At 47.9% G+C, this 23,397-nt stretch overlaps 1 protein-coding gene across 1 annotated transcript; it reads left to right on the plus strand.

The window, feature by feature from the left end:
- The first annotated feature begins 2,289 nt into the window (after positions 1-2,289).
- LOC140393042 (interferon-induced protein with tetratricopeptide repeats 5-like) lies at positions 2,290-20,011 on the plus strand. Its single transcript, XM_072478988.1, has 2 exons — positions 2,290-2,396; positions 16,952-20,011. Exons 1-2 carry the CDS (start codon positions 2,392-2,394, stop codon positions 18,423-18,425), a joined length of 1,479 nt encoding a protein of 492 aa, XP_072335089.1. The 5' UTR covers positions 2,290-2,391; the 3' UTR covers positions 18,426-20,011.
- Positions 20,012-23,397: the final 3,386 nt, after the last annotated feature.

The following is a 23,397-nucleotide window of genomic DNA, read 5'->3' on the forward strand; positions in this document are numbered from 1 at the left end:
TCATGCATCAGCTTCCTAGAAGGGGAGGTCGGAAACAAGTTCCACTGCAGGGGACCCAGGTGGGGACCTCTATGGGATGGTGTATGGGAAAAACGTATGATGATGCACACCTCGGCACTGTTACGATGATGGAGTCAAATCCCAAGAATTATACCCTGGAATGTTGGACTTTAAAAAGACCTAAGTTTCATATTTTTGAAAAGAACACAGACCCCTAAGCTGGCTTAGAATAACTAAGGACCAATGGAACCTCTGCGTGAGCTTCCAGACAATGCCATTCTAAACAAATCCAAAGACTGATTGCCACCCTTGATAAAGACAAAGGAACATAATGGCTCTCTCATCCAAAGACCCTGGGTACAATTGCCAAGACTGACGAGTGGACTCCAGTTTGAATACACAAATACAGGGGTTAAAAACTAGCCGAGAACTTGCCAGTGTCTGACTGTCAGTCTGTATGTGTGTGTGTCTGTGTCTGTGTGTCTGTGTGTGTGTGTCTGTGTGTGTGTGTGTCTGTGTGTGTGTGTGTGTCTATGTGTGTGAGAAAAGCAGCTGGACTCAGTCTGCAGCCGCCATGCCGAGTTCCCCCCAAAAAATACCACACGTGCCCCACGCCATCAAATTGAGGGGTCTGACCTCCATCATTCTGTCTCTGCAGACCCACTTCGTTCACGAAGGAACAGTTTATTATGGATTCCACACAGACCCACGTCCTTCAGTGAGAAACAGTTTCTTATGAATTTCACATGTGGTGTGAGGAAAGCAGCTGGAATTTTGCCACACTGAAGGAGATGCAGTAACTGAGGCCGGGCCCTTGCAGAATAGCCAGTTTTACAGGAACAGCAAAAACTCTCCTGACTGTGAATGTCCATCAGGCGGCAGAAGGATTGCAGCTGAAAGAAGAACTGAAATCTCTCAACAAAGAATCAAGGACTGTTAACAACCTCTGTTGGCTGCAATACTTCATCACCGACTTCTCACAACTCAAGGACTGTTCGACATAACTTTTATTTCTATTTACTTACTATTAGAACTCAATTCTTATTTCTAATCTGGGCAAATGTAGATACATATGTTTTACCATTGCTCCTTCCCTTTTTAGCAGTTAATAAACTTACTCTATCCTCACTCTCAAAAGCCTGGTTAAATTGGCTCCTTTTTTAACATAACTATTGGATCTGGAAAGGTATCAAAAGGAAGGGAGACTTGTTAGAATAAACCTTTGTTGCTACCAGCAGAGGGTGAGTTGAATAAAGGCAGGGAGCCAATTATCGCTCCTCACTCCAGTTTGTAACACATTTGGGAGTATCCCAGCAGGACATTGCTAAATTGAGGGGTCTGGATCAACAACTGTTGGGGAACGTCAGCCGGGACTGACCATAACAGTGCTGAGAGCATTGGCTGTCTCCTGCCACTGTCAAGAAGCCTGGAGGGATCCAGCTCCAACTGGTCAGAGAGACTGGTGCAGAAATGGCTCCTCTCAGCAACCCCAACTCCATCTCTCTATTGTGCTGCAGACCCAAGGACACTGGGTGGGATTTCCCAGTTTATTGACTTGGGGCAGGAATTTCTGACCCGCAATGAGCAGCAACAGAAGGTCCCACCTACTGCATCTGCTGCCCCGCAATGTAGCCCTTGTGTGGACAAGTCATCTACTCAGCTTCCGTCCCTGTGAGGGTGCAGCAACACTCCCTGTTACATACCGGAACTTGCCACAACATCTCCAGAAACAATCCACTTTACACCCAGAGATTCTGCAATCGAAATTGTTCCAAAAGATTCTTCTATGAATTGAGTGTCTGACCCTTTGAAGGCCACGAGCGCTGGACCATATTTACAGGTGAACACATGTGACAAGTGAGAGATTGAATAACCCTGTGTGGTTCAAGTGTACAAATAAAGCATCAAATCAGTCATGGGGATGAGTGTCGGCATGGCAACATGAAGTCAGAGACTGACGGCAGAGTAGAAGCTCCAGGGAGGGCACCTGCCCACCTTTGGGATGTTGGGCAGGATATATTGGAGGTGACCGGACAAGTAGCATCCTCCATTTCAAAAATCGCTGAATTCCAAAGCACCATGACTATCAGTGTTACGGAATTTCTTGCTCTGCAGGTCCTGAACTAAACAATACATGAATAAATGTCAATCAGAGAAAGAGTTTCATTCTGGTGACGTTGATATTCTGCATCTGATGACTTTAACTTTTGGTTTCAATTCCATGCATCAAATAAAATTGCATCAAAACCTCAATGGTATGAAGGGTGTGGTTGGTGGATGTATAAATGTGTGTGTGTTGGAACAATTGAACACATCACATTCTGTTCTCGCAGCTGATCGGAGAAGAGAAGTCAAAGTGAGCGAGCAGCCTGTCTATTCGCTCAGATCATCATGAGGTAAGAGAGATTTCCATGTTTCAATAGCGTGTACAGTACAGTAGCTCAGTGGTATCACTGCTGCCTCTGAATCACGGTGTTTTGGGTTCATGTCACTCCACAGTCTTGAACACAAACTCCAGGCCTATTCTCAATTCAGTTTCAAGCGGGTGCTAGATTGTCTGAGATGAGACATACAATGGAGACAATGTCCATCTTTTTGTTTGGATTTAAGACATCAAGTGGTACTGCATCAATAGAGTTAAAGAGTTTTACAACAAGGAAAGAGGTCCTTTTGTCCATCATGTCTGTGCCGACTTTCAAACACCTATCCATTCTAATCCCGTTTTCATGCACTTTGTCCATAGCCTTGTATGCTATGGCATTTCTTGAAAACATATGGTGGACAATGGATCCATATTTATCTCAGAATCACTCATACAGGTGATCTAATCATTATCACATTGTGTTTCTGGGACCTTGCTCTGTAGAAACTAGCTTCCACATTTCCTACATCACAATTAGGGCAGCACGGTAGCACAAGTGGTTAGCACTGTGGCTTCACAACGTCAGGGTCCAGGTTCGATCCCCTGCTGGGTCACTGTCTCTGCGGAGTCTGCACATTCTCCCCGTGTCTGCGTGGGTTTCCTCCGGCTGCTCCGGTTTCCTCCCACAATCCAAAGATGTGCAGTTTCGGTGATAGGCCATAATCAATTGCCCTTTGTGACCAAAAAGGTTAGGAGGGGTTATTGGGTTACAGGGATAGGGTGGAAGTGAGGGCTTAAGTGAGTCGGTGCAGACTCGATGGGCTGAATGGCCTCCTTCTGCACTGTATGTTCTATGTACTATGTACAATAGTGACTTCAATTTAAAAATGATTCATTGACAGGAAAGTGCATTGGGATATCCTGAGGATTGTAAAAGGCTCTATAAAAATGCAATTCTTTCACTGACAATGAATCCTTTATATGATGCTCACAAAAGCATCAGGGTCAGGGTTAGAAATTGTTCTGAAGTGGGAGTCAGCTCACAGTTGTCACTGGGTGAAATTTTGATTTGGATTTAACTCTGCTGGAACTCCCAAAATGAAAATAAGGGAAAATGAGTAAGCCGAGAATCACGTCCTCAATCCTCAAAGCACTACTGTATAGAAGCCGGTTTCCTCCGGGTGCGTCGGTTTCCTCCTACAGTCCAAAGATGTGCAGGATAGGTGGATTGGCCATGATAAATTGCCCTGAGTGTCCAAAAAAAAAGATTATGTGGGGTTGCTGAGTTACAGGGATATGGTGGAGATGTGGGGTGCTCTTTCCAACGGCCAGTGCAGGCTCGATGGGCTGAACGGCCTCCTTCTGCACTGTAAATTCTATGTCTTTATGATGCTCTATCTTCCCAGAGTTGAAATGACACTATATTACCCAATTGGATGATTCTTAATTATTAATCAAACAGCCCATTCCCTACATTTACAACATTTTTATTGATAGAAAGATGTTCAATACTTGCAGACTGTAAGACAATTCTGGGAATTTATCATTGCTAATTTGAAGGTATTTGCTTTCTGTTTCCTCCACTATGAAGACCAATACAAAGCGATTGTTTGACCATTTCTGGCATTTCCTTAATCCCCATTTTAATTGCTCCTGGCTCTGCCTCTTGAGCAAATTAAACGCTCCAAGCTATGGAGAGAGAGCGAGAAATGGAGTTGAAATCAGCCATGATTCAATGGTGGAGTGGACACGATGGGCCGAATGGCCTTACTTCCGCTCCTATGTCTTATGGTCTTATAAGTTCCTAGTTTACCATTCCTCACTTAGTGCCTTGCTTTCCTTGGCACAGAATTCCAATCTCACCAAACCCTTCTGTCACTCTATAAACCCACTCAGCTCTGAGGTAGCAAACATTTGTGTCAAAACTGGCGAATGTCAGGAGAAAGAGACACAAAGCAGATCTGTTTTTATTATATTGAGACAAAAAGCACAGACAAAAAGAAAAAGGCAGTGGGGTTGCATTGCTGGTTAAAGAGGAACTTAACGCAATCATGAGGAAGGATGTTAGCTATGACAATGTGAAATCTGTGTGGGTCGAGCTGAAAAACACCAAAGGGCAAAAATGTTAGCAGAGTTTGTATATGGAGCACACAGTGTAGTGGTGATGTTGGGAATTCGATCATCTTTATTATTGTCACAAGTAGGCCTACGTTAACACTACAATGAAGTTACTGTGAAAATCCCCAAGGCGCTAGACTCCGGCGCCTGTTCGGGTACACTGAGGGAGAATTCAGAATGTCCAATTCACCTAACAGCACATCTTTCGGGACTTGTGGGAGGAAACCGGAGCACCCGGAGGAAACCCATGCAGACACGGAGAGAACGTGTAAACTCCACGCTGACAGTGAACCAAGCCGTGAATTGAACCTGGGACCCTGGCGCTGTGAAGCAACAGTGCTAACCATTGTGCTACCATGCCGCCCGTGAGATGCAAGCGATAAAGGAACGTCTGTAATTATGGGTGATTTTAATCTGCATATAGATTGGGCAAATCAAAAGATCACAATACTGTGGAGGAGGAATTCCTGGAGTGTGTACTGGATGGTTTTCTGGACCAATACATTGAGGAACCTATTGGAGGACAGGGCATTCTAGACTGATGTGGAGATGCCGGCTCTGGACTGGGGTGGGCACAATAAGAAGTCTCAAAACACCAGGTTAAAGTCCAACAGGTTTATTTGAAGTCACAAGCTTTTGGAGCGCTGCTCCTTCATCAGGTGAATTGAGGCAGATTCACAATCACAGCATATAAAGGAGAGACACAATTGCAAGATAATTACAGATTGGAATGTGAAGAATGGTTGGATTGGGAGTCTACACAGGGAAACAAATCTTTATAGGAACGGACAGTGTGAGTGGAGTTAGTGATAATCACTAATAATTCTAGACTGGGTGTTGTTTAATCCTAGATTGGGTATTGCATCATGAGAAAGGAATAATTGGCAATCTAGTTGTGTGACACCCATTGCGGATGAACAACCCTAACATGATAACATTTTTCATCATTGTGATTGATTCTGAGACTAGGGTCCTGAATCTTAATAAAGAAAACTATGATGATATGAGGCTAGAGTTGGCTATGATTTATTTGTAATCATTCCTTAATGGAATGATGGTGGATTGGCATTAGCAAAGATTCAAGGGGGGCCTGGGTGAACTGCAACAATTCCTGTCTGGTGCAAAGGTAAAACGGAAAGATGGCCAAACCATGGCTTACCAGGGAAATTAGAGATTGGATTAGATCCAAGGAAGAAGCATGCAAATTGGCCAAGAAAAACAACAGGCGGAGAATCGGGAGCAGTTTCAGCAATGGAGGACCAAGAGATTGATTGAAAAAGGGGGAATAGAATACGAGAATAAGCTTGCGGGGAACATAAAAACTGATTGCAAACTTTTCTATCGGTGTATGATTGGATTTGTTTATTGTCACGTGTACCAAGGTACAGTGAAAAGTATATTTCTGCGAGTAGCTCAGCAGATCATTAACTATGAAGAGAAAAAGACAAATTTAGGTCCCTTACAGTCAGAAAGAGGGGATTTTATAATGAGCAACAAAGAAATGGCTGACTAATTTTTAAAAAAATTCAGAGTACCCAATTAATTTTTTCCAATTAAGAGGCAATTTAGCGTGGCCAGTCCACCTACCCTGCACATATTTTGGGTTGGGGGTCAAAACCTATGCAAACACAGGGAGAATGTGCAAACTCCACAGGGAGTGACCAAGAGCTGGGATCGAACCTGGCACCTCGGCGCCGTGAGGCAGCAGTGCTAGCCACTGTGCGACTGTGCTGCCCTGCTGACTATTAAATACATACTATGGTTCTGGCTTCACAAAGGAGAACACAAATGATAGACAAGAAATGTTGGGGAACTCAAGGTGGGATTTTCTGCTTGCCAATTGCAAAACGCGATTGGGCGGAGAATTAGCCTCCGACGCCAAAATCGGGGTAGGCGCCAGTTTGACGCCAAATCGGGATGCTCCAGCACCCTGGAAATGGTGTAAATGGGTTGGTCACCGGGCGGCGTTAAAGCACAGTCGGCATATCATTAGCGGGCCTGACACCGTATTCTCCAAGGCCTCAGAGATTCACCGCCTCCAATAGTCCGAGTTCCCCTTGTTCACTTGCGGTTTCAAACATCGTGAACCTGCGCCGTGGCTGCAGAGCGAGAGAGAGGGGAGGTAGGAAATGGAGTGGAGTGACTGCGGGCTGCTGGCCCAGATACTCGGCATGCTGGCTGGGTTGGGGGCACCCTGCCAGGGCCGGGGGAGGGGCAAGTGGTCGATCAGCCGGCATGCACCCCCACAGGACTGATGTGGTGCCCAGGCACCGACCGTCATTACGGTGGCCATCTTGCTGCACACCCACTGACCACCCACCTCGGCCCCTAGTTCTACACAGTGACACCGGCTGTATGGATCCACCCATCCCCGCACCCCACCCCCCGCCACAAAGCTCCCACCCCCGGCCCCAGACACCCCACCCAACCGGCCGCCATCCACCAGGGCCCACCCAGAGCTAAACCCACAGTGCCAGCCAACAGTACCCCTGGCAGCAGGGACAGGTGCTACGACCAGGATACCGATGGGGCAGGAGGGTGGGGGAGGGACATGCGTGGGCAGAGCCTGCACTGCCATCCGGGACCATCAAACCTGGTTGGGCACGGGAGTATGCACCATGCTATCATGTTGGTCGTTCACCCCATGCAGACAATGGCGTTTGGCGTTCAACCAGCAATGGCAAAACCCATTAGCAAGTCGCTGGAACGGAGAATCTCGCTGCCAGCGACAGCTCGCCACCGAGAAACACTCGACTGGGGAGGCAGAGCATTCACTAAATAGTCTCCCAAACGGAGAATCCTGCCCTCTGTGTTTTCAAGAAGCAGTTCGACACAGCACTTGGAAGAAAGGGGATCAAAGGATAAAGGTGGAGAAGGAAGGATCAGGCTAACAATAATAATCTTTATTGTCACAAGTAGGCTTACATTAACACTGCAATGAAGTTACTGTGAAAATCCCCTAGTCTCCACATTCTGCCGCCTGTTCGGGTACACTGAGGAAGAATTCAGAATGCCAAATTACCAAATAGCATGTCTTTGGGGACTTGTGGGAGGAAACCAGAGCACCCAGAGGAAACCCACGCAGACACAGGGAGAACTTCCAGACTCCGCACAGTCAGTGACCCAAGCCGGGAGAGAACCTGGGACCCTGGCACCGTGAAGACATAGTGCTAACCACGATGCTACCATGCTGCCCACAATTGAGTTGCTATTGAGTTGGATGGTCATAATTAATGGCAGAGCAGGCTCGAAGGGCTGAATGGCCTCCTCCTGCGCCTAGTTTCTATGTTTCTAAGGGGAGTGCTGAATATTTCAGTTTAAGTTGCTGATGTGCCTCAGGACCCAGAGAAAGTCCCGACGCACACACCTGCACGGTAATCAGATGGAAAATTGAAACCTCCGATGGTCGGTTATCCCCTGCCTCGGGTCTGCTCTGGTTGATTCTCGATGACAGTGAGATCAGATGGCTAGAACCACACAGATTTTCAGCTGTTTGCCCCACCCTGGTTTTCACACACATTCTCTTAGAGCTTTTCCCAGGAGATGTAGAACATGCTCAGGAGCACAGCTCCAAGTGGATCAGCGGGAGTGTCAAAGCCTCAAATACCCAGGGCAACCCCAACAATGCTCACCCCCTACCCACCAAAAAATACTCACCCTACCACCCAAAAAATATTCACCCTCATCCCCAAACAATATTCACCCTACCCCAAAATATTTACCATAACCCCAAAATCTTCACCCTACCACCCAAAAATATTCACCCTAATCCCCCAATAATATTTACCATCCCCCAAAATACTCACCCTCCCCCCAAAAGAATATTCACCCTACCCCCCCAAAAAATATTCACACTTATCTCCCAGAAATATTCATCCAAACCCCCAAAAATATTCCCCATCCCCCCCGAAAATATTCACACTAACCCCCAAAAATATTCACCGTAACCCCCCAACAATACTCACCTCCCACCTCCAAACTGGTTTAGCACAGTGGGTTAAACAGCTGGCTTATAATGCAGGACAAGGCCAGCAGCGCAGGTTCAATTCCTGCACCAGTCTCCCCAAACAGGCGCCGGAATGTGGCGACTAGGGGCTTTTCACAGTAACTTTATTGAAGCCTACTTGTGACAATAAGCGATTATTATTATTAAAATGTATTCACCCTTCCGTCCTTTCCTGATCTGGCCTACATGTGTGCAGCAATGAGGTTGACCTTAAATGTCCCAGCCAGCAACACCCACATCCCATGAGAACCCCCCAACTCCCTGCCAATGCTCACCACCCCACCCCAACTCCCTTACAACTCTCACCCCCCCTCATTCCCTGACAATGGTCAGCCTCACCCCAATAATACTCACCCCTCCTCACTACCTGAGAATGCTCATTAGCCCCCGCACTCACTCCCTGATAATGCTCACCCCCATCCCTGACAATACATACCCCAATCCTTGACAATACTTACCCCCCCAATCACTCAGACAATGCTCATCTCCCCTCATTCCCTCACAATACTCATCCCCCTCACTTCAATTCTTTTTTTAAAATAAATTAAGAGTACCCAATATTTTTTTCCAATTAAGGGACAATTTAGCGTGGCCAATCCAACTATCCTGCACATCTTTGGGTTGTGGGGCGAAACCCATGCAAACATGGGGAGAATGTGCAAACTCCATGTGGACGGTGACTGTCATGTGAGAGTACCTTTAAGAAATGGGCGTTGAAAATGGGTGTGTACAAAAATATCTGTAGTTTATTTGTTTTTTTTTAAATAATTTTTATTCAAAACTTTTCACAGATTATCACACCAGAAAAATAGAACCCACCCCCTTTACACACATAATAAAACAACAAAAACAAAAGAGCAGAAATAAACAAATAAACCAAATAAATGTTAAACAGTAAACAATAGTGCATCCCCTACCAGACACGAATTTACCCCCCCCCGGGTTGCTGTTGCTGCTGACCATCTCCTAACGCTCTGCCAGGAAGTCTAGGAACGGCTGCCACCGCTTGAAGAACCCTTGCACAGATCCCCTTAAGGCAAATTTCACCTTCTCCAATTTAATAAACCCTGCCATGTCGTTAATCCAGGATTTCACGCTTGGGGGCCTCGCATCTTTCCACTGAAGCAGAATCCTTCGCTGGGCCACCAGGACGCAAAGGCCAGAATACTGGCCTCTTTTGCCTCCTGCACTCCCGGCTCGTCCGACACCCCAAATATTGCGAGTCCCCAGCTAGGCCTAACCCTGGAATTCACTACCCTTGACACCGCCCTCGCTACGCCGCTCCAGAACTCCTCCAACGCTGGACATGCCCAGAACATGTGGGTGTGGTTTGCTGGGCTCCCCGAACACCTTGCACATCTGTCCTCACTGCCAAAAAAATGGCTTAGCCTTGTCCCGGTCATGTGCGCCCTGTGCAGCACCTTAAATTGTATCAGGCTGAGCCTCGCGCAAGAGGAGGAAGAGTTTACCCTTCCCAGGACATCCACCCGCATACCCTTGTCGATCTGCTCCCCCAGCTCCTCCTCCCACTTACCTTTTAACTCCTCCGCAGAGGCCTCCTCGTCCTCCTGCATCACCTGGTAATTGCCGAGATCCTACCCTCTCCAACCCACACCCCCGAAAGCACCTTGACCTAGAACCTGCGTGCCGGCAGCAGCGGAACCCCACCACCTGTCGCCTAACGAACCCCCTTACCTGCATATATCTGAAAGCATTTCCAGGGGGAGCCCGAATTTCTCCTCCAGCTCCCCAAGGCTCGCAAACCTCCCGTCTATGAACAGGTCCCCCATCCTCCTAATACCTGCCCTGTGCCAACTCAGGAACCCCCCATCCATTTTCCCCGGGACAAACCGATGGTTCTCCTGTATCGGGGACCACATCGAAGCCCCCACCGCCCCCCTATAGCATCTCCATTGCCGCCAGATTTTGAGGGTCGCCGCTACCACCGGGCTCGTGGTGTACCTCATCGGAGGAAGCGGCAGCCGACACAGGACGCCATCTCCAGCCTCTTCCACGCCGCCCCTCCCCCTCCATTACCCACTTACGTATCATCACCACGTTGGCAGCCCAATAGTACCCACATATGTTTGGCAAAGCTAACCCCCCTCCTCCCCCTGATCCGCTCCAAGAACACCCTTCTCACCCTTGGGGTCTTCATCGCCCATACGAACCCCATAATATTCCTGTTAACCCGCTTAAAGAAGCCCTTAGGGATCAGGATGGGGAGGCACTGAAACAAAACCAAAAACCTCGGGAGCACCGTCATTTTAACCGACTGCACCCTACCCGCCAGGGAGAGCGGCAGCATATCCCACCTTTTGATCTCCTCCTCCATTTGCTCCACCAGCCTCGTTAAGTTGAGCTTATGCAGGGCCCCCCAGCACCTAGCCACTTGAACCCCCAGGTATCTAAAACTTCTTTCTGCCCTTTTTAGCAGAAGCTCACCAATCCCCCTTTCCTGGTCTCGCGGGTGCACCACGAACACCTCGCTCTTCCCCATGTTCAGCTTATACCCGGAGAAATCCCCAAACTCTCTAAGGATCTGCATCACCTCCGGCAATCACCCCACCGGGTCCGCCACATACAATAGCAGATCGTCCGCATACAACGATACCCGGTGTTCCTCACCCCCACACCAACCCTCTCAGGGGCTCAATCACCAGCGCAAAGAGCAGGGGGGGATAGAGGACACCCCTGCCTCGTCCCTCGGTATAGCCGGAAGTATTCCAACCTCCTCCTGTTCATGGCCACACTCACCACCAGGGCCTCGTACAGCAACCTCACCCAGCTGATGAACCCCTCCCCGAACCCAAACATCCTCAACACCACCCACAGGTACCCCCACTCCACCCTATCAAAGGCCTTCTCCGCGTCCATAGCCGCCACTATCTCCGCCTCCTCCTCCACCGCCGGCATCATAATTACATTCAGGAGCCTACGTACGTTGGTATTCAACTGCCTCCCTTTCACAAAACCCGTCTGATCGTCGTGTATGACCCCCGGAACACAGTCCTCAATCCTAATGGCCAATACCTTTGTTCGCAGTTTTGCATTCACATTGAGGAGTGAAATCGGCCTATACGACACGCACTGTACAGGGTCCTTGTCCCGCTTCAGAATTAGAGAAATCAGCACCCAAGACATCGTCGGGGGCAGGGCCCCCCCTCCCTTGCCTCGTTGAAAGTCCTTACCAGCAGCGGGCCCAACAGGTCCACGTACTTCCTATAGAATTCCACCGGGAACCCATCTGGCCCCGGTGCCTTCCCCGCTTGCACACTCCCCAGTCCCTTGACCAGTTCCTCCAACCCAACCGGCGCCCCCAGCCTCGCCACCTGCCCCTCCTCTACCCTCGGGAACCTCAGCCGGTCCAGGAAGCGACTCACCCCTCCCTCCTCCGATGGGGTCTCAGCCCGATACAGTCACTCGTAAAAGTCCCTGAAAACCCCATTAATACCCACTACACTTCGCAACCTGCTCCCCCCTCCATCCCTAACTCCCCCGATCTCCCTCGCTGCCTCCCGATTCCGAAGCTGGTGTGCCAGTATCCGGCTAGCCTGCTCTCCATACTCGTACACCGCCCCGTGCGCCTTCCTCCACTGCACCCCCGCCTTCCTGGTGGTCAACAGGTCGAACTCGGCCTGGAGGTTTCGTCGCTCCTTGAGTAGTCCCTCCTCGGGGGCCTCTGAATACCTTCTATCCACCCTTACCATCTCCCCCACTGGCCTCTCCCTCTCTCTCCTCTCCTTCCCCTCTCTGTGGGCCCCAATGGTGATCAACTCACCCCTGATCACTGCCTTCAGCGCCTCCCGGACCACCCCTACCTGCACCTCCCCATTATCATTGGCATCCAGGTACCTTTCCATACACCCCCGGACCCGCCCACTCACCTCCTCGTCCGCTAACAACCCCACCTTCAAGCGCCAAAGCGGGCGCTGGTCCCTCTACTCCCCCAGCTCTAGGTCCACCCAATGCGAGGCATTGTCAGAGATGGCTATCGCTGAATACTCCGTGTCCTCCACCCTCGGAATCAGCGCCCTGCTCATTACAAAAAAGTCAATCCGAGAGTAGGGCTTATGAACATGGGAGAAGAATGAGAATTCCCTGGCCCCCGGCCTCGCAAACCTCCATGGATCCACCCCTCCCATCTGGTCCATAAACGCCCTCAGCGCCTTGGCCGCCGCAGGCCTCCTGCCCTCCCTAGACTGAGAGCGATCCAATGCCGGATCCAGCACCGTGTTGAAGTCCCCCCCCATTATCAAGGCCCCTGTCTCCAAGTCCGGGATCCGGCCCACCATGTGCCGCCTGAACCCTGCATCGTCCCAATTCGGGGTGTATACATTTACCAAGACCACCCGTAACCCCTGCAGCTTACCACTCACCATCACATACCTACCTCCATTGTCTGCCATGATGCTCAATGCCTCAAACGACACCCCCTTCCCCACCAAAATCGCCACCCCCCCGATTTTTTGCAGCCAACCCCAATGGAACACCTGCCCTACCCACCCCTTTCTTAGCCTTACCTGATCTGCCACCCACCGATGCGTTTCCTGGAGCATGACCACATCTGCCTTCAGCCCCTTCAGGTGCACGAACACACGGGCCCGTTTGACCGGCCCGTTCAGGCCTCTTACATTCCAGGTGATCAGCCGGATCAGGGGGCTGCCCCCCTCCCCGCCGATTAGCCATAACCCTTTCTCGGCCAGCCACGTGACCGCGCCCCCCGCACTTCCCGTTCCCCCAGCGGCAGACCCCCGCCCCGACCTCCTCTACAGACTCCAGCTCCCCTTTGGCCATTCCAGCAGCAACCCGACCCCCCCTCCTCCAGCTAGGTCTCCCCCTAGCAGCATTGCTCCCCCCATTGCACTCCCGTGAGTCAGCCGACTCCTGCTGACCCCGGCCACTCCCGTCACTCCAGCGACCACCCCTCAATGGGGGAGTCCCCCTCCCTCTCCTGTCCGTCAACGGGCTCTCGCCTCCCCCGACCCCACCCCCTTTCACCCTTAGCGCGGGAAAAAGCCCGCGCTTTCCACCCACCCGGCCCCGCCTCCTCTGGCGCAGCTCCCTTTCCAGGCCCAGTCCCAATTCCCCCAGCTCGGGCCTCCTCCCCCCACCCCCCCCCCCCACCCACCCACCACCCCGCAGCTCCCCATCTCCATTTCCAGCCGCCAACGCCCACAGGCTTTTACCTGCCTCCCCCTACGAACCCACCCGACAGGCAGAGAAGAAATATTGCCCAACCAACAGCACAATCCCCCCAAAACACGACACAACAGTCCTAACCATCCCCCTGATAACTCCGGACCTCTGAGTTCTCCCATGTGCTGCTCCGCTCTTTCTTGGCCCACCTTAAGACATATTCTCTGTTCACAAAATGGTGGAAACGCACCAGTAATGCCCGCGGCGGCTCGCTTGGCTTGGGCCACCTCGTCAGCACTTGATGGGCCCCCTCCAGCTCCAGGGGCCACTGGGAGGCCCCCGCGCCCATCAGCGTGTTCAACATGGTGACCACGTAGGTTCCGACATCCGATCCTTCCAGCCCCTCTGGGAGACCCAGAATCAGCAGATTCTTTCTTCTCGACCGGTTCTCCATGTCCTCAAACTTCGCCTGCCATTTCTTATGGAGCGCCTGGTGCGCCTCCACCTTCACCGCCAGGCCCAAGGTCTCGTCCTCATTATCTGAGACCTTTTGCCGGACCTCCCAGGTGGCCGCCCCTTGGGCCATCTGAGTCTCAAGCAGCTTGTCAATTGACGCCTTCATCGGCTCCAGCAGCTCTGCCTTCAGCTCTGCGAAGCAGCGCTGCAGAAACTCCTGCTGCTCCTGTGACCACTGCACCCATGCTGCCTGCTCTCCACCTGCCGCCATCTTGGTCTTCCTCCCTCGCACCTTTTTCTGCTCCAATTCCACTTTTTTCACCGCTCAACGCCTGGTCTAATCTATACAGTGCCGGGAGAATATTGCTGTCCCCTTCTCACACAGGGAATCATCGAAATAGTACTGTTGAGGGCCCTAAAAAGAGCCCAAAAGTCCGTTTCTAGCGGGAGCTGCCGAACGTGCGGCTGGGCTCCGCATAGCCGCAACCGGAAGTCTCAAAATATCTGTCATGAGAGTACCTTTAAGAAATAGATGCTTATTACTGCAGTGATGTCAGTGAGTGGGTGGAGCTGGGCTGTCCATCTGCTTTTTATTTTCGTTTTAGGCTGTTTGCTGCAGGGTGTGCGTTAGTTTAGTTTTTCAGAGCCGGATAGCTGCAGTCACAGCCAAAAGTGGTATTAGTCTCTCTCTCTGTAATCTAAAGAATGTAAAACGACCCTTTGGTGATTTAAAACTAATAACTGCTCTCAGTAGTGACTTTAACCTGCTGTGCTTCTGTTAAAAGTTTTTTTAAAAGTCTTATGGATGTTAAAAGGACAGCTTAAGGATTACTTAGTGTTGTATTCTTTGGGGGTTGTGTTTGAATTAATGCTTGCTAAGATGTTCACTGTATGTTTTAAAAAGGTTAACTTGAGTTCATAGAATAAACATTGTTTTGCTTTAAAAAATACTTTTCCATTTCTGTTGTACCACACCTGTAGAGTGGGCCGTGTGCTCCCCATACCACAATCTAGTAAAAGTTGTGGGTCAGGTGAACTCCATGATACACTTTGGGGTTCTCTAAACCCTGGCTCACAACAGTGACCCAGAGCCGGGATCGAACCTGGGACCTCTGCGCCGTGAGGCAGCAGTGCCACCGTGCCGCCCAACTCTCCTTTCAATTCTTGATGATGCTCATCCCTCTCATTGTTGGAGGGTCTAGGTGTTGAACATTATCAGGTTGTGAGGCTGTGCAGCTGTAGAGGTTGGCATTTCTGGTTACAAACAGCCTCAGACAATGAACTAAAGTCAGGAATGAAGGGACATGTCTTCAGGTCATGATGAAAAATGGGGCCAAGTCTTCATTGGAATTAAACTCGACACTTGAGCACCCAATTCTATTCATTATCGGATTTTAACAGCAGCCAACACCGGAAAGTGCAGAGATTCCGCCTAAAATGGCGAGTGGGCCGGCACTGCGCCTCTGACTGGAATATCTGGGCTTTTATTACTGTTATTCATTTGTGAAGCAGGTACTGTTTTTAAAATACAAAGTGTGTCATAGTTCTAAATCCCATGTTCCTTCTTGTATATGTCTGATAATGTTTCAGGATGTTAATAATTAAAGAAAAATTGGTATTTATACAAAGTATTTCACAATCGCAAAGCAGTTTACAACCAATGAGGTATTTCTGAAGTGTTGTCACTGGTGCTATGTCGGAAGTAATATAGCCAATTTTCACAAAGAAAGCTCCCACAAATAGCAATGTGAAAATGACTAGATGATTTATTTTAGTGGAGTTGGTTTCAGGGGTAAATGTTGGCCAGGACACTGGGGAGACATCACAGCTTCTTCATTGAGTATTTCCACGGAACCCTTGTCATCCATCTGAAAGGACAATTGGAGCCTTGCTTCAACATCGCAGCAAAAACTCAGCAACTCCCTCAATACAGCACAGGAAGGTGAGGCAATGATTGGTGTTGTCAAAAAGAAAATGCTGGAAAATCTCAGCAGGTCTGGCAGCATCTGCAGGGAGAGGAAAGAGCTAACGTTTCGAGTCCGGATGACCCTTTGTCAAAGCCTTTGTGTTGTCATGACCACCTAAAACAGGCATTTCCTCAAAGAGCTGTGTGTGAGGCTCCCTTTTTCCAAATTGCAAAGGAATCAATTTAGCAATGGAGGTCTTGTGGTGCAGTGGGTAGCAGCCCTGACGCCGCACCACGGCACAGTGGTTAGCACTGCTGCATCACAGCTCCAGGGACCCGGGTTCAATTCTGGCCTCGGGTGATTGTGTTGAGTTTGTATGTTTTCCTGGATGTACGATTTTCTGCTGATTCTCTGGTCTCTGAAATGATGGGCTGGATTCTCCGCCGTCGGGATGCTCCGTTTTGCCGGCAGCCCGGAGGTTTCCCGACAGCGTGGGGCTGCTCCACAATGCAAAACCCCATTGACCAGCCAGCGAAACGGAGCATCCCGACGGCTTGCTGAACTAGAAATCTGCGTGGCGGGACGGAGAAGCACGCCCGATTATTTCAGTTGCTCTCAAAGCCACTGATCAGAAATTTTAACCTCAGTAGCTGGCTCATTCAGCAAATCACCAGACTTCAACTCTGTGTAGGTGAGTGGGTTTTGAGTCTATACACAGGATACTTGACACCAAAAATATTAACAATGATTCACTTGTAATTTCAATGTTGAGAATCACCAGCAGAGCCCTGGAATATAAATCGATTGATATGATGCTGCACCATTGCTAAATATCCACACTGTGTAATTTAGTGTGAACCATAAAGGCCTGGGTTTGAATTGATTCCAAGAGTCAAATGTGAAACATGGACAAGTTCAAGCTTCAGACAAGGTGGATTGTAAATTTTTTTTTTTGTCTTGCAGTAACACACAGGATTTGTTGAAAGTGGAGCTCAATCAGCTTCAATGCCACTTCACGTGGGCTCCACAGAGAGAAAACATTGACCTGGTCGATATAAAGCAAAGATTACAAGATTCAATAGATCTTGGTGTGGACTATCAAGCCAGGTCTTACAACCATCTCGCTTTTGTAAACTGTCTGCAAGGAAACTGTGAGGAGGCGATTCAAAACTTAAGCACAGCTGAAAGAATTCTGAGGGAGAATCATGCAGATGAATTTGATAAAAGAATCATCATCACCTATGGAAACTATGCCTGGGTATATTATCACATGGGACAACTGACAGAGGCTCAGTCCTACCTCGACAAACTGGAGAGGATCTGTAAACAATTTCCTGATGCCTCTCGGTACACCGCAATGATACCTGAAGTGTACGGGGAGAAGGGTTGGTCACTGCTGAGTTCTGCAGCTCAATATTATGAAGAAGCAAAGGAATGTTTTAAAAAGGCTCTGGAGGAAGATCCAGATATTATTGAATGGAATGTTGGATATGCGACTGTTCTGTCTCGTCTGGAAGGGTTTTCTGGTACCCCAGAGAGTAGAAGTCACAGTACATCTGTGAAGCAGTGGAGACGTGTGCTGGAGCTTGATCCTCATCACTCTGAGGCCAAGGTGTTGCTGGCTCTAAATCTACGACAGTCCAAACAGAAGGAGGAGGCACTCAAATTAGTTAAACAAGCATTGGATCACTCCCCTGATAATCCATATGTGCTTCGTTATGCAGCAAAGTTTTACAGATTTCAAAGAGATGTGGAAAAAGCTGTGGAGCTGTTGAACAAAGGATTGGAAGCGACCCCACACTCTACCTTCTTACACCATCAAATAGGTCAGTGTTACAGAACCAAACTGAATCCACTGATTACAAATCCAGGCAGCAGAGATCCTCACAATCCTGCTTTTCAGCTGAGGAATGATTTGATTAAGAAATGCAAGTTTCATTTTCAAAAGGCAATAGAGAATCGACCATTAACATCTATTAAAGTGCACCTGGATTTTGCAGAAATCTGTGCAATAAATGAAGAATATGACAAAGCGAAGGAGATCTACAACCATCTCCTGACATTGCAGGGTACACGTCCAGAAAATAAGCAGGCAATCTGTTTACAGGCTGGGCTCTTTGAACAAAATCACTTGGGATCGGAATCAAATGCCATCACCCATTTTCTGGAAGGAATGAAAGTCAATTATGACTCAATACAACAGAAACGATGCCGAGACAAGTTGGAGATGATAGCAGCAAGACAAATTCGCTGCAATCCTCGAGAAAGCAGGGCTTATGCTTTACTTGGGTCAATGCACCAGCTGAATGGTGAGGTATGTGAAGCTATTAAATGCTTTGAAAAGGCCTTGGAGTTCGATCCTGGCAATGAAGAATATCTAAGTGCTCTTTTTGAATTACACCTTTCCATCGAGGCCGACAATGACTTTCCCAACTAAAACTAAATACATTTTGAAAAATGTATTCATTACCCTGATCTAATAACAGGTTTACTTGGCTACATTTTGATTCATATTCTGATTGCACCTTCTTTCAAATGAGTATTTTGTGTGTGTTTAATTTTCAACCAATAATCTTATTGTAATTATTCTAAATCCCTGTGCTTCATTCAGAAATATTAACCATACTGGCAAACGAACCAAACTGCATTTATTTCCATATCCTTAGAGTGTTTACTGAGTGCGAAAAGGAGCAAAATTAGAAAGGATTTGGGTGATTAGCGATAATTGAACCAATTGGACAGAGCCACAATAATTCTTTGTAAATTATGCAAACTTGCTTAAAACAATAATCAGCTTAACATGGGTCTGATTGTAACTCCTGATGGGGTTTGGGTGAGTGCTGAGGGGATTTCTGCAGATTCTGGCTCTGGGTTCAGGACAGAATTGGCAGCGCAGTCGGTGCCCAATGATGTCACAAGAACCCAGTCCCTGTATGTTACTGAGGTCCACGCCCACTTTGGGTGAGCAGTTTAACCCAATTTTACCGAGTGGGTACATTTAAAATCACCTCCATCAAATTGTTTTTTTTTTTTCAACAATTCTTTAAAATTTAGAGTGCCCAATTCATTTTTTTTCCCAAGGGGTAATTTAGCGTGGCCAATCCACCTACCCTGCACATCTTTGGGTTGTGGGGGCGAAACCCAAGCAAACACGGGGAGAATGTGCAAACTCCATCCGGACAGTGACCCAGAGCCGGGATCAAACCTGGGACCTCGGTGCTGTAAGGCAGCAGTGCTACCACTGCCCCACCTAGCTGCCCTCTTCCATCAAATTCTAATATAACCTAAATAACTGGGAGATAGATGTAAACTGATGTCCAAATGTAGATGAAAAGTATCTTTTGTTTGGAGCTTCATCTGTTTCATGATTTTAATGGGAAAACATTATAACAACTGTTACAATAACTTTCAGTGTACCTTGAGTGTGTATTTTATGGTGTTTTTATGATAATGATGGTGTAATAACAATATCCAATCCAGCCACAGAGGGTATAACAAATCACTCTGCCACCCTATCTTTCACTTGCTGCCTCTTCACAGAAACGTTCCCCATTGGGTGAAAGGCTTTCCATCTGTGACAGCGGAGAAAGGGCCAACAATCACTGCAGACTCGTCAGATAAATCAACAGCTCGATTCTGTTGCTGTGAGGATTTGCTGACAGACGATCGGACTCCCATCCAGAGCGTTCATTCAGATCTCAGCCTCTGTCACTGGGAGTCTCACTACCTGTAAATTGACAACTTCACCAACTTTCCATCAAACCATCGGAGTCCCTCATTGGCCAACAAAGAGCAGCCTGGACAATACCCGGGAAAGACCATTTTCTACAGGCTGTACCATCTCACTGAGGGGGGAAGCAGTAACTGGGGGAAGTCTAAAGGATATAAAAATGGGTGAAAGTGGGTGAAAAAGAATAAAACTTATGGCTGCTAATACTGATTTTCTTAACAGATATCAATTATAATTGTACTGAATGAGTTTGAATGTTAAAATAACCAATAAAATGAAACTGGCTAAAATTATTTTTGTGTTATTGTCCTGTGTGAACACAAACTGCTCGTGAGGTACAGAAGACTTTGGGAATAAAATCTGCAAGTCACTTTCTGAAAGTTGAGGTTTTTGGCCACTTGTGTACATTTTTACGAATAATATTTCATTCTGGTAAACACAGAGAAACTCAGACACAAACTACAAATTGTCGCCTTCTCGGCTAAATGGAAAATACTGCGATGCGATGAAAGCTAAGAGTGTATAAGATTGAAAATAATTCAAACTTTATCAATGCAGACACAGGTGTTCACAACAGAACTCATCAATATTGGTGATATTGTCACCTGGAATTAGGACTGTCATGACTCTCCACCAATGAGAATGGCGTGCGGTCTCCATTTGCTTCTTGGTCAATATTTTTAAAGACAAAGTAAATTCATTGAAACTTTTGATTTTTCCCAGTAATAGATTCCCTGCTGCTGATTGGGCACAGAAGCTTCAAAATGTAAAATAATCATCAATTCCCAAATGGGAAATAAACTTTATAATAAAATTAAAGAGAGTTTGTTTCCTTTTTTGTCGAAATATTAGAATAAAATCCAATCATTGCACTCGTAACAGAACCCGAAATATTGGAAAATGCACCAACTAGTGGGGAAAAAAAGTTTGTGTTGTGACCCCCCTTTACGAACAGAGTTTGTACAGCATTCGATCCTCCTCCGACAAATATTTTAAGTTTTTTGACAACTCAAGAACACAAAAGGCTCAGCAACTTGCTAAAAATAGTCATGAAAATCAATAATATGCTAAAAGCATTTACAATACAAAAAAAAACACAAAGCCATCAGCTCTCAAGCTAGCACACACCCACTACCAAGCCCCTAGTCCCGACAGTAGCCCCACATCGGCGGAAAGGCACCCAATGAGCAGCACAGAACACCAGAAAAGGGCACAGTGAGAGAGAGAGAGAGAGAGAAAACACCAGTCCCCTCCCAAGAGGGGGCACAGTTCAACCCAAAACACTTCCTTAAAACAAACCAACAGCTACAAGGCCAGCATACGGCCACCTTGTGATGTTCTTTGCTTTGTGGATGATGATGGCTTTGCAGTGTCGTGCCTTACAAAGAACATCAACCTATGTTTCAAACAAAGCTTATTTTTCAACACTACAACTGTACAAGATTTGAAGCACCTTACTAAGGTACAAATATTGTAAAATATACTAAGATTGCTATTCTATCTACAGAGCTTCTAAAAACATGACTACTCTGTATCCCACCTAATCACCTACTCCCAGAATCAAGGTATCACGTGATTCACGTGTGTGCTCTTGATCACCATCTAGTGGTTCGAAGCATTCACATCAAATTGTTAACACTTCAGTGACGATACAATATACATGTTGTCACACACCTCTGCCCCCACTCCTCCCCAATGGTAGCCCCACATTGGTGGAAATGTGCCCACCTTAGCACAGTGGTCAGCACTGTTGCTTCATAGCTCCAGGGTCCCAGATTCGATTCCAGACTGGGGATGATGCCTGTGTGGAGTATGCGTGGGTTCTCCCTTGTCTGCGTGGGTTTCCTCCGGGTGCTCCGGTTTCCTCCCACAAGTCCCGAAAGACATGCTTGTTGGGTAACTTGGACATTCTGAATTCTCCCTCTGTGTACCCAAACAGGTGCCTTAATGTGGCGACTAGGGGCTGTTCACAGTAGCTTCATTGCAGTGTTAATGTAAGCCTACTTGTGACAATAAAGATTAAAACATAACATATAACATACAGGCAACACTGGAAAAGGACACATCGATGCACTGCCCTAACAGCAGCTCCACATTGGTGAAAAGGCATCTAAATGAGCAGCACAGACCACCAGAAAAGGAAAAAACGATACGGGACATGGCAGAAGAGAGAGAGCTCCCTTTACAAAAAAAAGACAAAATACAGAGCAACCAACCACAAGAAACCCAACAAACAATTAAGTACAAGGCAAAGCCGTCAGCACACAAGCCAGCGCAAGCTACCCCCTCCCCTGGCTCCAGTAACAGCCCCTCGTCAGTGGAAAGGCGCCTGCAAGCAGCACAGTCCACTGGAAAAAGACAGGCAGCGCATGGTTGAGAAGAGAGATGGAGAGGGAGAGAATATCCCTCCCCCTCACTAACACCAGGAGCGCTCCCTCAATCCCCAATGCAACAGGGCCACAACTGGCGAGCATCAAGCTGCTAAGCACAAAATAACCCAAAACACAACAAAAATATAATAATTTCCATATAATCCCCCAACGATAAAACATAACCACCATCAGTACAAGCAATATACATAGTCAATTGGGTCGCCACCCTGCTGCTCTCACAGTTCTGGCATCTGGTCTCCGGGCACCATCGTTATTAGTCAGGAAATTATATTGGGGAAATTGATGGGATTAAAACCCGATAATTCCCCAGGTCCTTGTGCTCTGCATCCCAGAGTACTGAAGGAAGTGGCCCTAGAAATAGTGTTTGCATCGGTGATAATTTTACAGCATTCTACAGACACTGGAAGAGTTCCAATGGATTGGAGGGTAGCTAATCCAACCCCACTTTTTAAAAAAGGAGAGAGAGAGAAAACCGGGTATTATAGAGAGAGAAAACCGGGCATAATATGCAACGGGTAGGGCTGGCAAGCAGCCCGGCAGGCCTCTCGCCACTGGGTCTAATTGAGTGCTCAATCCTGGTGACCCTCCCTGCCCCAGGGATCCTGGACTGAATAGTTGGCCTGCGGGCAGCCTGATATGTGTCCACCCCTCCCATGGCCTCTTCCATTATGCTGGTTCTAATTCTGTTGGTAATGGGGTTTTAGTTGGGGACAGTCCTTAGCCCAATGGCCTAGTTGTCCGCAGTTGTGACAACCCTCGTGGCTTGTCTGTGGGCATTTCCTGGCCCAGTGACCTAGTTGGCCACAGGTATGGCAGCCCTCTTTGTCTGTCTGTGTCCCACGTGGTTCCCTGTAACCTCCAAATCCTCTCCTAGGCCCCCTTTGTTTAAATCTCCCTCGACCCCTTTGTGGTTGGTGGTGTGGATTTTGGGAAACTGGGCATATTCTCCCACTTCCTTTTCCAAAAGTCCAGTAGTTTGTTCAAACAGGACTGTATTTTTGTTCTTAAACTCCCTACTCCTTTCTCCTAAGTCTTGGAGCATGGAAACTTCTTTAGTTATGGATTCTTGCCTCCAGCCCAGGCAGATTAATTTAAGGGCAGATCCTAAATCAGGTCACAGACCGTTGACGATGGCACTAACCTTGGGCCCTTCTGATGTGGGTTTAGTTAGCCCAGAGTATTGTTCCATGAGTCCCTCTACCATTTGGGCATAATCCTGGACGTTTTTGTCCTTTTTCTGTGTAGCCTCTATTATCTTAGACCAATTTGTCTTTTGGGGGATGGAT

The sequence above is a fragment of the Scyliorhinus torazame genome, chromosome 16, assembly GCF_047496885.1.
Source record: "Scyliorhinus torazame isolate Kashiwa2021f chromosome 16, sScyTor2.1, whole genome shotgun sequence".
Classification (NCBI taxonomy): domain Eukaryota; kingdom Metazoa; phylum Chordata; class Chondrichthyes; order Carcharhiniformes; family Scyliorhinidae; genus Scyliorhinus; species Scyliorhinus torazame.